This window comes from Pan paniscus, chromosome 2 (genome assembly GCF_029289425.2).
Source record: "Pan paniscus chromosome 2, NHGRI_mPanPan1-v2.0_pri, whole genome shotgun sequence".
NCBI classification, from domain to species: domain Eukaryota; kingdom Metazoa; phylum Chordata; class Mammalia; order Primates; family Hominidae; genus Pan; species Pan paniscus.
The window spans coordinates 33,553,701-33,571,472 of NC_085926.1; the positions used below are offsets into that span (position 1 = coordinate 33,553,701).

General features: G+C 36.0%; 1 protein-coding gene across 50 annotated transcripts in view; it reads right to left on the bottom strand.

Moving 5' to 3' along the window:
- CLASP2 (cytoplasmic linker associated protein 2) overlaps nt 1–17,772 on the bottom strand; it is a 221,943-nt gene that overhangs the window by 78,218 nt on the left and 125,953 nt on the right. For 10 of the 50 annotated variants that reach the window (XM_034956061.4, XM_055109613.2, XM_055109615.2 and 7 more), the window contains 5 exons: nt 10,438–10,608; nt 7,514–7,621; nt 2,912–2,974; nt 1,878–1,984; nt 174–197 (listed from right to left, as the gene is read on the bottom strand). In XM_034956061.4, the coding sequence (XP_034811952.2) occupies nt 174–197; nt 1,878–1,984; nt 2,912–2,974; nt 7,514–7,621; nt 10,438–10,608 (473 nt within the window). Of the gene's footprint in view, nt 1–173; nt 198–1,877; nt 1,985–2,911; nt 2,975–7,513; nt 7,622–10,437; nt 10,609–14,397; nt 14,425–17,772 lie in introns of all 50 variants that reach the window. The other 40 variants (XM_063602234.1, XM_055109611.2, XM_055109607.2 and 37 more) reach the window with 7 other exon arrangements.

The window sequence follows — 17,772 nt, forward strand, 5'->3', positions numbered from 1 at the left end:
AGCACCTCCAGAGGACATTATTCAAGCAGTATCTCTCTCGATAACCATATTTATGTATGTCTAAGGATTTTACTTCTACTTTAATTTTTAATAGAAGACCATCATTTGTTAAATTGATGAAAGAAAAAAAATTTATGGTATCATAAGATGTCAGAAAATAGCAATGTCTATACCTTAGTCCGTATGTCTCCTAAGAGCTGAGAGCAGTAAATTTTTAAAGAGAAAAATTGAAAATAATGAAGAACATTTTGCTAATCAGCACAGTGAAATAGGCATTAACAATGCCTATGATCAGAAACATTACGTTTTTTTCACACATAGGTACAAAGAACTGCTTATTAGCAGGCTGTGTCTTTAATCTTGTCAATATTCTTTAGTTCAAAGAGAAATAGTGATGCTACAAAAAATATTCCCATAACCAGTTTTCTCAAAGAAACCTAAATGTTCTTCCTATTTGGATCCTTTTGTCATTTCCAAAGTTAAGTGTATTTCTATGATTTTCTCCAGCACAAATTAGGCTTACTAGCTGGAAAGTTTTTTCCTAAAAATTGGTAGTTGTAAGTGGAACTTCTGTGCTCTGCAAATAATGGAAGTATTCAGAATCAGATTACTGGGAGTCAAACTTTAGCCTTGGTAGTTAAACATTCCTCATATAATTCAAACACACCATCTCAGTGTTCTAAGTAATAGTTCAAGAAAAACCCAATCAATTCATAACATTTATGTAAGCAGAATTTAACTGGTAAATTATCCAATTAAAAAAACCCAGAAAACATGATTTGAGATACAGGGATGAGGAATAGCAAATCAAAAACATCTCATTAATTTAATATCATCAGAACAAGATGTGATCAATATATCCCATGTTGAAGAGAACAAAGTCCCTACTTAATTATATTAATTTATAAAAAATAATCAAGTGGCCGAAGTAACGGGAAAAATTCAGCACAGCGAAATGGTTAGCGCAGAACTACACGTGTGATATTCAATAAATTATAGCTATTACCAATGAATATTTTTAAAAACTTGCCTTTTCAAATCTATGAGGCAAACACTGTATTGTATCAACACTAGTTAAGATGGGATCTACGATTTTAGGAAGCATATTTTTTTTTAATTTCAAAACAAAGATGAGGCCTCTTACAAGTTCTGGGTAAGAAGCTGAGTAAATGTTTCTCAAACATAGGATTAATATCATAATCTGAAAGAGGAAGTGATACTGAATTGACTTAGGAAATTAGCCAAAGCCAATTACATACATTTTTAAAAATGCTACTTCTTACATAATTTTAAGTGACAAAAACAACAATGATATATGTATTGCAATCTTCTGACAAGCTATCATGGATCTGTAGAATATGTTTTTAAATCTCACTGTTTAATGTGTCAGACATAAAGAATTATATCTAACTATAAGATATAATATATCTTAATTATAATTTGCCTTGAGGTTGTGCTTTCTTTTAGTTCAAAAAACACAGATAAAATACTACACAAAATCCAGCCCCAAAGTAAAATAATCCCTAAATACCAAAGTTTAAGCTAGAGTTGAAATTACATGATTTTAAGTGTACATATTTATATAGTTTATTTCCCTTATCTTAAGTATACTATAGTGTATAAAACACATTACCATATTAAAGACATCTATATTTATATTTCTGATAGCCCATCAGTAATACTGGCCCTGGTATAAAATTCTGATTAATAAGGATCAAGAATTAATTATATTCTGCTTTTTACACTGCCCACATTTTATCTTTAGATTTAATCACTGATTTTTCCCCAACCCCTTTCCCACATGGATAGACTGGCTTACTCATTCAACAGTTTCATAATTGGAACATTTATAATGATAAGAAAATGGAGAAGAGTACCAAGGCATCTGCCACCGCCTCCTCCACATCAGAACCTGTGTTCAGGACTCGCATGGCACTAACAGAAGACGACAGTCGACTTGATTGGCTGATCCCATAACCTGGACCTAATTCATCAAAAGAAGGAAAATAGATTTGAAGGAGTCATAAATATAACAGGGTCAGGTTGGGAAACTTTAAGACCTTTACAGGGGAAGGAAAAAAAACCAATGGGGCAAAGCATTTTAAAAGCAATATTGTATTTTCTGGGCACATTTAGTTTTTGGCAAAATAAAAGGGTAAAGACAATTAAAATTACTGACAATGTGTGAAAAATAAAGAACGGTCGCTATTTATTTACAACCACAAGGTAGAAGGAAGCATGGCTGGCAGACTAAGGGCTTGCAAGTCTATAGCCCTGTAATCCAGCTCTATCAGTTCAGGCAAATATCATCCATATGGCTGAATCACAAGAGTAACCCAGGACAAAGATCAATCCTCAACCAATAGTGGTTAGGGAGATCCATGAAGGCACACTAGAAATTTACAAGGAAAATAAGCTCTAATTATTATCTCCTGTCCTTCAAGATAAGTTGGTTTTATTCTACAACTAAGAGACATCCATTTGATAACTGTTAAGTGTCTACTATGTGCCCGACATTCTGAGGCATACAGAGACAAACCAGAGATGAATTCCCCCCCTCAGCTGCTTTCTATACCATCATTTACAATTAAAACACTTCATCCACCATTTTGGTTTTTTTTTTTTAAACATATATACAAAGATGAGAACATAAAAACAATTCTATATTTAAAAATGACACAACAGGTTATACAAAAAAATGTCCATATACCAGTGAGAAAAATGCTCAATATAGTTGCTAAAGGGGAAAACGTTACTTGGGAGAAAAGAAAAAAAAAAGTTTATTCTCCAACAAATTAAATTTAAATAATAAAAAATCAATTTTAAAACATGAATATTATTTAATGGAAACTGAAAAGGATAAAATCTGAGATGAATGCCAGATGATAGTGAAAATGTACTCATCCTTCACCTGAGGCCCCATACACTTCGGGGGCGTAGAGGGCACCAGTTGATCTGGAATGGTGTCTGGAGGCTGGAATAACAGGACCATACAAACCTCATCTATTACCACAGAAACAAGGAATAGTGGCAGCACTACTGTCAGGCAAGGAGAGTTAGTTAACACTGGTGTTATTCTTTATAGTTAATGATCAGAGTATTGCCAAACAGGGCAATGGAACATTAGCATTGCACCATCATTCCTGACACAAAAACACATCTTACACCTAAGTGGACAGACAGGCCTACAGGAGACAAAAGAAGTATTCAAATGGAAGGAAATGTTGAAGGTACAAGCATGAAACAAAAAAACGAACATTATAGTGTAAAAAAAAAACCACTATGGTAACTAGTAACTAATAAAATCTTATCTCCTTTAATTCTGACATCCAATGAGGCAGTAAATTACTATTCAGTTTTACAGATGGTGCTATGGTCTAACTGACTGACCTTCTACAACACCTGCTTCATTCATATGTAGAAATCTTAATCCTCAAGGTGATGGTATTAGGAGATAGGTGGGGCCTGTAGGAGCCAATTTGCCCTAATGACTGGGATTAGTGCCTTTACAAAAGAGACCCCAGAAAGCTAGCTAGCTCCTTCTAACATTTGAAAACACAATGAGAAGGCATCATCTGTGAACAAAGGAATGGGTCCTCATCAGACACCAAATTTGCTGGTTCTTTAATCTTAGACTTCCTAGTCTCCCAAACCATGCCGAATAAACTTCTGTCATTTAAAAGTACATAATCTATGTTATTTTGTTACAGTAGCCTGAACAAACTAAGATGAGGAAGCTAAAGCCTAGAGAGAGATTAATTAATTTGATTATAGCCACACTACTAGTAAGTGATACATTTCAGTATCTATACTCTTTTAATTCCTCTGCCCTTAAACAGTAGATGTACCATCTTTAATTTACATTGTTGAAAAGTCAATACACCTCATTTTGTTAACATTAACATTTTCCATAATGGTTCACATAACATAAATTCTGCATTCAGTATATTATTTAAATATCAAGGCACATTTGAATATAAAAAAATACTAATAATTTAACCAAAATGTAGAAATTTGTGACATATCTCCCTATATATTGCTCTAAAATCTAAATTTAGCATATTTTCCATAACACCATAAAGTTAACTTTTCTCTTACATACAGAAATGAATAGCCAAAAAATGCATTTTAATATTTAATAAAATATATTACTTTAATTTAGAAAGTTATTCTTCCTCAGATATATTAGAGCAGTTAAAATACTTTTAACATGAGTCACTCTTTTGTTTGCTACAGGACAGCCTTAATAAACAGGAAGACTGAAAGAAAGGAGGATGTAAACTAAGAGAATGCTGCAGAAAATGTTTAGTTAGCCCCGAAAGGTGACTGGTGTCATTAGAAAAATAAACTAAAATACATTGTTAGTTTTAATTTTACCTAACAGAAATAATTTCTAAAATGATGAGGAGGAGTTGAACAAATTTAAAAATGTCTAGTGGACAAAAATCTTTGAAACACTTTACAGAATCAATAGTTATCTGTGACTTGAAGATAATAGGTGTCTGAAATAAAGTAAGCCTTTAAAATATCTTGGTTCCAGAAATACATGGAAACTAAAGGTGCAAGTTCCAGAGAAGTTAAACTTTGCTCGGCTCTAATTTATTTCTGATGCTTTAGGGCCCTCAGGCTAAACTTGTGATTCATCTGCTGAATAACAATATCCAGCCATAAGCAACAAGGGGATTCCACCAAAGAAACAAATAATAGAAAGGACCAAAGAATGTAGGCAAATGTAGCAGAGAATGGGAATAGCAAGAACAACTTAATCTCTGGGAATGCTACCTTTCATCCCTGCAAAACAAACAGGGCTAATCTGCTGCCTTTGCTATGCAGTACCCATATGTAAATAAAATGGCTATAAAAAAGCCAATTCTTCTAAAACTATGACTAAAAGGTTTAGTCATCTTCAGTGCAAATAGGAACTTTCATGAGAATCAGGAAAACTGTTTCCTTTAATATTAAAATTTAAGTAATTTTAAATTGTCAAATGGAAGCTTTGAGATGAACTAGAATATTAATGACTAGACAAAATATTTAAGAACTGGTATATTAAACAATGTTTACTTTCACAGTAATTAGTAGTAGATTATAAAGGTCCTCTAATCTCTAACTATTGTACAGGTTTACAAAGTACAGAAACACATTTTGGTTTCTTCTTGATATGTTTTCTAGTAATGTGCAATATCAACATTATATAAATGCAGGTGCCATTAAGAAATCTGAGATCCTTCCCACTGAAGTGTAATTTAACTGTTTCTAGGGTAAGTGATTAGAGTTTCAGGGGGAAGAGGTAGAGTGGTAATAGCAGCAGCAGTGGTGGTAGCAGTGATGATGACCATGATGACCATGATAATTGAGTGCTCATTATGTGTCAAGCACTGCCTTGAGGGAGTTTTTCACGTATTTCTCATTTATGAGTCTCCAAAACAATCCTAAGAAGTACACACTATTATTATCCTTGTTTTATAGATGAGGAAACTCAGGCATAGAAAGGTTACATAGCTGGGGAATGAACCCAGGCCACCTGACCCTATGATATACATTCTTAAACCACCACACACCCAACTCCACTTCCCTCCACTCCTGAAAGTGGCATGATTATTTTATACACATGTAGGATTTATTTCATTTCTTTAAATGTATATCCATGAGGATGCACCACGTATATGTGTATGCGCATGCACATGCACACATACAGACATTCTGCAGACTAACTCTATTGCATATGAACTAAAAATATCTCTGACAAAGTACCTGCCACACAGAGCCTTAGTGATGTGGAACAGTTCTTTTTACTTTGGCACCTCCCCACAGAGGGAAAAGAAAGAGGGAAACTCTCTGGCACCTGGGGCTGGAACACAAACAAGGGTTGGGCATACTCCTGTGATTCTAGCTTTAATGGGGTTTTCTAGGTCAGTACAAAAAAGCCTAGTATATTTGAGCCAAATGGCCCAGAGAATGAGAAATTAACCACTAGAAATTCTTGGCCAGGTGCGGTGGATCACACCTGTAATCCTAACACTTTAGGAGGCCGAGGTAGGTGGATCACCTGAGGTCAGGAGTTCGAGACCAGCTTGGTCCAGTATCATTAAACCCCGTCTCTACTAAAAATAGAAAAATTAGCTGGGTGTGGTGGTGGGTGCCTGTAATCCCAGCTACTCAGGAGGCTGAGGCAGGAGAATCGATTGAACCTGGGAGGTGGAGGTTGCAGTGAGCCAAGATCGTGCCACTGCACTCCAGCCTGGGCAACAGAGTGAGACTCCACCTCAAAACAACAACAACAACAACAATGAAAGAAATTCTATACTACCATATGTATCTGAGGAAATAAGAATTCCACTGGATAAGTAGAACTAGGTTCTCCCTGAGCATTCCAAAGTCCAAAGAGCAACCTTCTAAGTATTACAGTAAACTACACTGTGTTAAAGAAAAAAAATCTGGCCAGGTGCGGTGGCTCACGCCTGTAAACCCAGCACTTTGGGGGGCCGAGGCGGTCGGATCATGAGGTCAGGAGATCGAGATCATCCTGGCTAACACGGTGAAACACCGTCTCTACTGAAAATACAAAAAAATTAGCCGGGCGTGATGGCAGGCGCCTGTAGTCCCAGCTACTCGGGAGGCTGAGGCAGGAGAATGGTGTGAACCCAGGAGGCGGAGCTTGAAGTGAGCCGAGATCGTGCCACTGCACTCCAGCCTGGGTGACAGAGCGAGACTCCGTCTCAAAAAAAAAAAGAAAAAAAAGAAAAAAAAGAAAAAAAATCTGAAATGGCTACAGGCTTGTGCATTTAAACAAAGTACTAGTTAAAATGCTGAAGGATCACACAGAAATTCTAAAGATTCTCAATGTACATACAAAACTGTACCTCTCCAGTTATCCTAATACTGAATGTTTAAAAAATCATTTAATATTTTTATAATTGAGGTAAATATAGTATTACAATCAAGGTTACAATACAGTTGGGGACAAACAAGTTTTACCGCAGTGACAAGAGCATTAGCTCATAGGAAATGACTGTTAAACTGTAAAATATTATAAAAATGTTAATCCCTACCATTAATAAGTAGTTCAGATGTTATTTTGTGGCATTCTTTTTAGTAACCTAAGTTAAATGATCTAAGCTGAAATGTTAACATTTCCGCTGAAAAAGACAAAAGTATTTTATCAAACTAGTCCGCATTTCACTTGAGATTAAATATTTAAATATCTTTAAATTTGCAGGTTTACTTGTTAAGAAAGATCTAGACTTCAATATTCTGAAGTTTAAACCTGTGTGACATTTACTTGATTATGAAGGCAATCTGTTAATACAATGACTAACATATTCATTTCAGACATGTAAATCAAGTCAAAGGAATTTCCCAAACGTGTAATTTCCTTTCCTCAAAATGACAGAAAAGGGGTAGAGAGAAAGATCTGTCGACAAAGAAAGCTAAATCCCAGGTATGCTGAAGTTAACAGATAGTGATAACACCATGGATAAGCAATGCACATAACACCTGCCCGAATACGTACCGAGGGGCTGAAAAGAGCGAACCGGACTTGTGTCTCTGCTGCTCTCCCGACTAGCTTCCCGGCTGCATCCTTGACTCACACTTGGTCGAGGAATACGACTGCTTCGGGCTGGTGTGAAGCAACAGCAGCACACACAGTAAGGGAGAAAACAGAACAGAGTTTGCATTTTAAAAAATTTTGTTTTTTTCTTTCTTAAAGACTGATCAGTAACTTAAATTTTTCTAAGGCTGAAAAGAAATTACTCTTGCTGAAGCATTACCAGGAATACAGTTAAATTCTTAAATATGGTCCTCTAGTTTGTATGAAATTAGAAGGGCAAATAATATTTTACCAAACTAAAAATGCTGCAAATAAAAATATTTAACATACTGTACAATACAGTAAAACTCAATTTTTCTCTTTGTTCACTGAACTATAGAGGCTTCTAACACTTTTGGTATCTTAGGTTAAAATCTTGCTTTTAATAGAGAGAAAAACCCTATACTTATCAAATATTAATCTAAAGTAAAATACCCATTCTTAAATTCTTAGTTCAAGATAAAGAGGAAAAAATGCCAGGTGCAGTGGCTCATTCCTTTAATTCCAGCAACATGGGTAGGTGAGGGGGGAGAACTGCCTGAGGCTGGGAGATCGAGATCAGTCTGGGCAACATAGTGAGACCTTGTCTCACTACAAAAAAAAAAAAAAATTAGCTGGGGATGGTGGCACATGCCTGTAGTCCTAGCTACTTAAGAAGATGAGGCAGGAGGATTGCTTGAGCCCAGGAGGTCGAGGCCGCAGTGAACTATGATCATTCACTGCACTCCAGACTGGGTAACAGAGTGAGATCCTGTCTCTAAAACAAACAAAAACAAAAGAGGAAAAAATAAGCCAATGCTTTCCATTCCCATTCTTTTTCTCACCTCCTCACAAATGAAAAACCCACAAATATGGAACGAAAGAAACAATAAACAGGGGTGAAGACTGACTAAAGGAGGAGTAGAGAATTTAAAATAATGTCTGGAAAACAAAAAGAAGTGAATTAGTTAGATGAAAACTTCAGAGGCTCATGGGCCAAATACCAGGCACAGAATAAATGAAAAGCGCTAGGAACAGTAATTCAGTCTGTAGGCCTAAACGAAATCGGTGCCATCTACTCAATAAAGACATTCTCAGACAAGTAAGGTTTCAAAAAGCTTGACTCCTACACACTATTTCTAAGGAATTTATTTGTGAATGTGTACGAGCAAAGCAAAAGAGCAAAGGAAGAGAAAGAGGATCCAGGAGGGAGTGATTCAAACCAGGAAAGCAGCAAATAGGAATCTCAAGAAGATAGCTGAGCAAGAGGCCTAGACGCAACTAATCCAGAGAGAACTGAAAAGAAAGTCTGGAAAAAATAAGGAACTGCATATTTCCTTTCAGCAATACTGAAGGGAAAGCAATACTAAAGGATATGAGAAGTGCACACTATTCTTAGTCACTTTCTATATACACAGCAAATGAAAACGTGGCATAATAAGTAAATAACTGGTATAAGTTATAACGACATAAGTAAATAACTGGTAGGAATGTAAGGAAAGAGAATTCATCTCCTTATAACAGGAACACTCTCCTTCAAGTGGTCCCTAGGGAACTCACTGTACCTTTGGGAAGAAATGGGTTCACAGTACACTATGTGTCTTGGCTGCAAACAACATTCATTTACTCATAACACAGTATATGTTATTTACAGCTTTTCATCTTTTAAAGCCAACTTATGGAACAAGTACATAAGACTTGCTTGTGGATACAGAAGAAAATGTATGTGTAAACTTTAATAATGTAAAAATTGATAACTCTAAGAGTGGAAGGTGAAGGAAAAAGTATGGAAGTTGAGATACTGATTGAGGTTGACGAAACAAGAAATAGAAATATGAGTATTTTCTTTAAATATGAGAATATTTTTTAAAGTTACATAGGTAATCTGCAAAAGACTTAAAACAATAAAAAAAATTATTAAAAATAAACTGGAATAATTAGGGGCTTTCTGCTCTGGAAATGACGGATCAAGTAGCAGCTATCCTAAGGACAAAGTCAGCAACATGGTTGATAAAGCAGAAAAGAAGGAAGAGAGAGTGAGAGAAAGGGAAAATAGACAGATTTTGGGTTCATCATAGCAATGTTAATTAGTCAATCCTGAAGGCCGTACAATCTTCAAACTTAACTAATAAATCCATTTTTAATGTTTAAGCTGGCTTCATCTATCATTACTATTATCTGAAATTGAAAGTATCCTAATCAATACACAGAGAAAATATTAAAGTTTACTAGTATTTGAATAGGGCTGAACTATAACACGAATGTCAAACACACAAGAAACTGTGTATATATGTGTATATGTGATAAATATGTTATAAAATTCCACAATAACCTTTTCCTTTAAAGTACTAGTTATATTTTTCAAAGCTCCTATGAATTATAGGGTTTGTTTGTTTTGTTTTGGTTTTTTTTTTTTTTTTTGAGACAGAGTCTCTGTTGCCCAGGCTGGAGTGCAGTGTGGTCTTGGCTCACTGCAGCCTCCACCCCAGGTTCAAAAGATTCTCCTGCCTCAGCCACCCGAGTAGCTGGGATTACAGGCATGCACCACCATGCCTGGCTAATTTTTGTATTTTTAGTAGAGACGGGGGTATTGGCCAGGCTGGTCTCAAACTCCTGACCTCAAGTGATCCACCCCCCTCAGCCTCCCAAAGTGCTGGGATTACAGGCATGAGCCACTGTGCCAGGCCCTGAATTACACATTTAAGATACCTAATTCAACTCATAAACTATTCTTCAATTGTTGAATTTTTAAGTTATTTTCTTCTAATTTGTAAGTCCTAATTGTATTCCAAAGTCTTCAATGCTGCCAAAGCCTGAGGAAAAAAAAAAGGGTTACATGTCTCACATAAAAAAAAAAAAAATCTTACCCACTGAAAGCCTAGATGGACTAGCCTCTCTGCTACAGCCCTGGCTCCGTGGTATCTTGCTTCTTTTTTGTGCTGAGGCTGAATTGACCAGGACTCTTTGAACACCAGAGCTCACAGTGGACAGGGCTGTTGTGGTCAGAACTCTTCCTGGAGACCCAGACCGGCTACCAGCTGAACACCAAACACATATACAAATGTTAACATGTAAATGCCAAGAGAATTTGCTGAAAGGATAAAAATTCAAGAAATATTGATAATACAGAGAAAACTGTGACAGTATGGCAGGTTCTATGCTCAAAGGAAATAGACCGAGGAAGATTTAAATATAATTATAACCTGGAAAAAAAAAAGGTATACTACATATATGAGCACTAAATGGTAAATCATCTAAAATATACTTTCAGTTTTGGAGGTATAAGACACTATGTTTAATAAGGACAACATTATTATAATTTTTAGAACACAAATGGTATACAAGATTTCCAAAGAAATCACTTATCTGACAATCCATTTCATATGGCTATCATGTTCTATGTGAATAAGCTATATACAGTCATATGTCACTTAACAATGGGATACATTCTGAGAAACGTGTTGTTGGGTGATTTTATCATTGTGTGAACATCATAGAGTGTACTTATACAAACCTAGATGGTATAGCCTACTACAGATCTATATGGTATATAACTTATTGCTCCTAGGCTACGAATCCTATACAGTATGCCATTAACAATACTGTAGGCAACTGTAACACAATGGTAAATATTTGTGTATCTAAAAATACCTAAACACAGAAAAGGTACAGTAAAAATATAGTATTATAATTTTTTAAAGCTTTATTTCCAACGGTTTTTGGGGTAGAGGTGGTGTTTGGTGACATGAATAACTTCTCTAGTGGTGATTTCTGAGATTCTGGTGCACCTGTCACCCGAACAATGTACACTGTACCCAATACGCAGTCTTTTGTTCCTCATCTCCTTCCCAGTATTATAATTTTACGGGACTACTGTCACATATGTGGTCGGTCACTGATTAAATGTGGTTATGCAGAGCATGACTGTATTAAAAAAAACCCAGTAATTCTATCACTATTTTTTGTTAAGTATATAATAATGATAATCTGTTTCATTTTAAAATAGTTTGCCTGCTGAGATTTCTCTGAATGGTACAGCAAAGCTATCTGTCTTACTATTAGACGTATTTTTAAACTTAACAAAATTAAATTTTAAATGCTGACAAAATTGGGCCAGCTGAAAAAGAAACTTGTTTTTTGCTATTTGTCTTCAAATAGCAAAGCGCTCTTGGGTAGTGACATTCTGGGTTATAGAAGTCCTAAGGGTAGAAGGGGAGTAAGGGGAAAACATCAAATGAATCAGATCCTTTTCTTTCTTTTCTTTTTTTCCCCCCCGAGACGGAGTCTTGCTCTGTCACCCAGGCTGGAGTGCAGTGGCGCGATCTTGGCTCACTGCAACTACCGCCTCCCGGGTTCAAGTGATTCTCCTGCCTCAGATTCCTGAGTAGGTGGGATTATAGGCTCCTGCCATCGCGCCTGGTTAATTTTTGTATTTTTAGTAGAGACAGGATTTCACCATGTTGGCTAGGCTGGTCTCGAACTCCTGACCTCGTGATCTGCCTGCCTCGGCCTACCAAAGTGCTGGGATTACAGGCCTGAGCCACCACGCCTGGCCTCTTTTCAAATGAGTAATTTTCAGTTTTGGAAGGTGGACATGTGGTCAGGAACACAGGTAGAGTTAGTAAAATCTTTTCAGAGACTGTGCATGGGTTTAAAAAAAGTTTTAAAAACATGTTTTTAAACTAGAAATGCAAGGGTTAAATTTTAAGGAGATAAGCTCCCTGTCAATCAAAGCACTTTATGTCTACGTTGAATAGAAAAAGTACTAGATAAGAACTCCAAGATATAATCTAAATGTAGATTCAGAAAAGTAACAGAAAAATTAAAGTTGCAATTAAATAAATCTTCATGAAAGCAACCTTTTCCCTTCGTGGGCACTACTTCTACCCAGTAAGAGGGCTGTATGATTATATGTTATACAGTCTTACCCAATCAGGCTTCATTTCCACAGAGACTCAAATGCCAATGGGACAAGCACAGGATGTCAAAAAAGAGAGGGGCACTGTGTAAAGCAGGGAGTAGTAAGATGACTGATCAAGAGGGGGAGTGCCTGCCCTTTCCTAAAGTGAGAGGTGACTTTTTAGTTCTAGCCACCTTTGTCTTGAGGTAATAGTGGATAGGTCTTGGGATTTTTCGAAAATGAAAGCTTTGATATTTCCAGATTTTTATCATGTTCTATAGGCCAAATAATACATAAATGGAGACAGACTAGACATGGTCCATGGGCTGGCGATCTGTGATTCCTTTTTTCTTTCTTTTTTTTTTGAGTCGGAGTCTTGCTCTGTCGCCCAGGCTGGAGTGCAGTGGTGTGATCTTGGCTCACTGCACGCTCTGCCACCCAGGTTCACGCCATTCTCCTGCCTCAGCCTCCTGTGTAGCTGGGACTACAGGCACCCGCCACCACGCCCGGCTAATTTTTTGTATTTTTAGTAGAGACAGGGTTTCATCGTGTTAGCCAGATGGTCTCGATCTCCTGACCTCATGATCCGCCTGCCTCGGCCTCCCAAAGTGCTGGGATTACAGGCGTGAGCCACCGCACCCGGCCGATCTGTGATTCTTACTACAGTTTTCTTGGAATGGTCTTGCTGAATACAATTTATATTAATGCTTAATTCTTAAACTTTACCAGCATACAAAATGAAACTTATTTCCTATTAGTGATAACAATATTGTAAAACAAAGAAGTGTTTCCAATGAAATTAACAATTTACTGTCTGTATAGAAGGAATTCTAAATTATTGTAAGGCAATTATTCAAGTGTATTTTAAAATAGCTCATTTGAATGTTTCATGATGTTTCAAGCAAAGAATCTTTAAATCCAGTTTCTTTCAGTTATAACCTTAAGGATACTCATATAAGGAACCTGTTTTCTCCATGCAGTGTCTAAACTGAACATACACACCAAAAACATCCAAACACCCAACATGCCACAACTCACAATGCAAGATAGGCCAATGGAATGTTTTATGGGAAAACTCGCAACAATATAAAAAGTATAAATAATGAACTGAGCACATACAATATGGTATTCTATTAAAACCAATATAAATTTGGGGGGTGGAAGTGTTGGTAGGAGAGACTGCAGAATTTCTTGAAATGTGGGTCTATTCAGCAGATAGGAAACTTGTAGTTCAGAAACAGAGTAACTTCTCTTTCTACTCTAGATTTACTGAATTTATTAAAATTATGCAAGCGCACTCTACAAATTTAAATTCAGTCCTGCCCTATCCTAGGAAATAAAATTGTCAGTGTTCATTTTGCTTTAATCATTAACCCTCTCCTCTGCAATACTCCTGATTCCCACCAAGAGTGTGATAATTCTAGTACCTATGACCCACTTTGGAATTATTCATACTTGGAAAAAAATACCAAGGCTCCTTCCCCAGTAAAGAGCCACCAACGCTAATTATTTCTTTTGGGAAAACCAGAGTTGTTGAAAAGTGTCATGATGTATCCAAGGAATAGCATGCTACCAGAAAATACCCATATTTGCAAAACTTGACATCGAACACCTATTTTCTCTTGTGCTACCTAAAGTTTTCAAACTACCATTTTATAGTTTTTATAGCATTTCAAAGCATGACAAAAGCTCCTGTTTCTTTTGAATGTTTATATCCACAGTATTAACTTGTGTCATTTAAAAAAAAATCAAAATTTTGGTAATAAGACAAAGGCCAAAGAAAAATCACAATTGGCAATTTCTGCCCCAGTATGACTACAAATGATAGACTATGATGTTAAGAATTTCTGCTGAATAGAACCCATTCTTCATAATGAAAATAGGTGATCAAACAATAGATGCACATATAAAGTCTATAGATTCTTACCACCAATGGTATTAGCAGATTGTGATCCTGAACAAGTGTAAAGGCAGAATTAGGGTAAGGATTATAATCCATGAAGAGGGAAGGAGCAGTTTTTAAATGGATGGCAGATGGAAATAAGAAAGCTTTAGTCAGTTCTCAGAAAATTAAAAAACCCTAAGGCAAAAAAAGCAAACTTTAAAAAATCCCAAAAGCACAGATGTCTTTAACAAAAGCAGTACATTTAGTTGTTTTTAAAGCTAATCAACTGAAATCAGACACTCATGTACAAAGCAGATGAAATGAGACTGCAACAGTAAATGTAAATTCTTCAGCTTTTCTACTACTGACAGTCGAAAATCAAAATCATTAAATGTTTTCATTAAACATTTAATTTAAAACTACTCATAAGGAACAACTACAATATTGTACAGCTGAAGAAAAATTACATGAAAAAGCTACAAATGTCATCTTTCTTAAGATGCACCAAAAAAAAACAAAAGATGGTAGGAGAGGAGACAAAGTTTCTGACGGGCTGTACAATCATTTGTATACAACCAGCCACTACCAACAGAAAAAGGGACACAATTTTGTCATAAATATAGATCTAGTGCTCTCTCCATTGAGTCTCCATTTATTTATTTATTTTGGTTAGCCATCAGAACACACCTGCTTTGATCTGAGAGACTTTTTTTTTCTAAGTAGTGATACAAAGATATGGTAAGACCATGCAAGCCCTAATGAATTACTTTATGACAAAGTAAGGATGATGATCACAGTAATATTTCTGTGCAAATATATTGTAAAGAAACTTGCATACAAATTACATAATACCTTTTTTACAAAAGAATTCGGAATGGAACATATAGTCATTCAAATAAATAAGCAAGCAAACAAACAAAAGTCCCTCCAATATAAAACCCAAATGATTTTACAGCGGGAAAGTCTTCTAATCTTAAAGTCCTATTTGGTCTAAGAAAGTCAATTATTGTGTTTTCACAATTTAGGAGAAGATGTGGAGGATTATGGAATGGGTTTCAAAGTGAAAAGCCAAATGCAAAAAATTATTCTATTTTCCAGTGAAGTGATCCTTACTTACAATGTAACTGAAAAGGAGGTCTCTTAAGTATTTTTTAAAAAAAGCCCTTTGAGTCTTTGCCCTAAGATCAGCCTCAGTATTGTTTCAGAAAAGAACTAATATCTCACAATTAATTTTTATCCTTAGACAATGGACATGGAAATTCCTGGTTGGTTATCTTTATGCTTTAATTTTCCTAACTTCATTGTTTATTTCTCTGTTTACTGAAGGCAGTAAGAATAACAAGGTACAGAAGTACACAAAAGCAGTCTAAAATTCAGTTGACATTTGATTAAAAATAATAAGGATCATCTGCAGTATTTAAAATTTTTTTAAATTTTAAAAAATTAAAAAATAATGACAATTTTATTAGCCAACATATATAGTGCTTATTCAGGGCTAAGCAATATTTTATGTCTATTAAATATGCTACATCATTTAATCCTCACAACAATCCTATGTAGATGCTATTCTCCTCTTCGTTTTACAGATGAAATTATAGAAGTGCAGTAACTTCAAATAACCTCAAAGAGCCAGTATTCAAACCTGGGCAGACTCCAGTATCTATGATCTAAACCAGTATGTACTTCTCAGACTTAACTGTGATATAAATCACTTGATGATCTTGTTAAAGATTGGATTCAGTAGATCTGTAATGGCATATGAGATTGTATATTTCTAACTAGCTCCCAGATGATGCTAATACTGGTCTGGGCAGCACATATGGAAGCACACGTCTTCTAACTACTATGATATACTGCTAAAGATTAAGTTACTCTAAAAATATACAAGATCAGGGAAGAATATGATATGATCTACTGATTTAGTTGAGATAAAAGTTTTCCCATTCATAAATAACCCTCAAGTTGCAAACCAATTTACTTCTGCTTATTTTTTAGGACTCTTCTTGGTGTTCCAATCATTATTCTGCCTGGATTTTCTGACTTTGAAAAAAGAGAAGGATCTGGTGGGTAAGACTTGCGTAATCACTATCCTGCCCCTCAATGCCCCATTCTCTTTCCTGATTTCAAAATTCAGGAATCAGGTTAAAAACAAACAAATAGGACATCCATATCCTAATAAATCACCTAAACAATGGCAGAAGAGAGTTAAATTTATTTCTTTCAAAAATAGCCAAGTAGGCTGGGTGCAGTGGCTCATACCTATAATCCCAGCATTTTGGCAGGCAGAGGCAGGAGTATGGCTTGAGCCCAGGAGTTTGAGACCAGCCTGGGCAACACAGTGGGAACCCACCTCTATAAAAAAAAATTAGCCGGGAGTGGTGGCATGCACCTCTAGTCCCAGCTGCTTGAGAGGCTGAGGTAGGAGGATCCCTTGAGCCCAGGAGTTCCTGGCTTGCAGTGGGCAGTGATTGTGCCACTGCACTATAGCCTGGGTGACAAGAGTGAGATCCTGTCTCAAAAAAGAAAAACAAATAGTGAAGCACATGAATAACTCCTACAATTACTTCCCTAGAAAACTGTCCTGTTTTCAGAGGTAAGCACTAATGAAAATCTCTTGGTAAAGAAGGAAGAGGAACAAATGATTTTAAATTAATAATGCCATAAATGAGGCCAGGAATGGTGGCTCACACCTGTAATCCCAGCACTCTGGGAGGCCGAGGTGGGAGGATCGCGTGAGGCCAGAAGAACAAGATCAGTTTGGGCAACACAGCAAGACCCCATCTCTTAAAACAAACAAAAAATTAGCCAGGCATGGTGGCGCAAGCCTGTGGCACCAGCCACTCAAGAGGCTGAGGTGGGAGGATTGCTTGAGCCCAGGAGTTGGAGGCTGCAATGAGCTATTATCACACTGCTCTATTCCAGCCTAGGCAACAGAGTAAGACCCCATCTCTCATTCATAAATAAATACTTTTTAAAAATGCCATAAATATGTTTACTATTCTGAAACATAGAAATAAATGATTAATTTTAGCTAGACCTCAAAATTGTACTTTTTAATAATCATGCTTATGACAAACTCAGCTTCCAGTGAAAGAGCAAAAATGTAAATCTTAAATTTAACATGAATGAAACAGAATCGGTCATTTCAAATTATGTTTCCTCACTATAAATTAGTATATACCTGCCAAAAATGGTAATCAAAAATAGATAATCTAACAGATTTTTGGGAAAATAAGATATCATGTATCTGTCCTTGAATAATGTTACCTAAGATATAACCAGATTTTGATGCTAATATATGGCAATTATTTCGTCTCTAAAAAGCATAATTTTCTACATTAGCAAGTTTCTGAGTAGAATGTGAACACCTTAATGCTAAGGATTTGTGCTATTTAAAATATCTCCATGCAAAAGTTT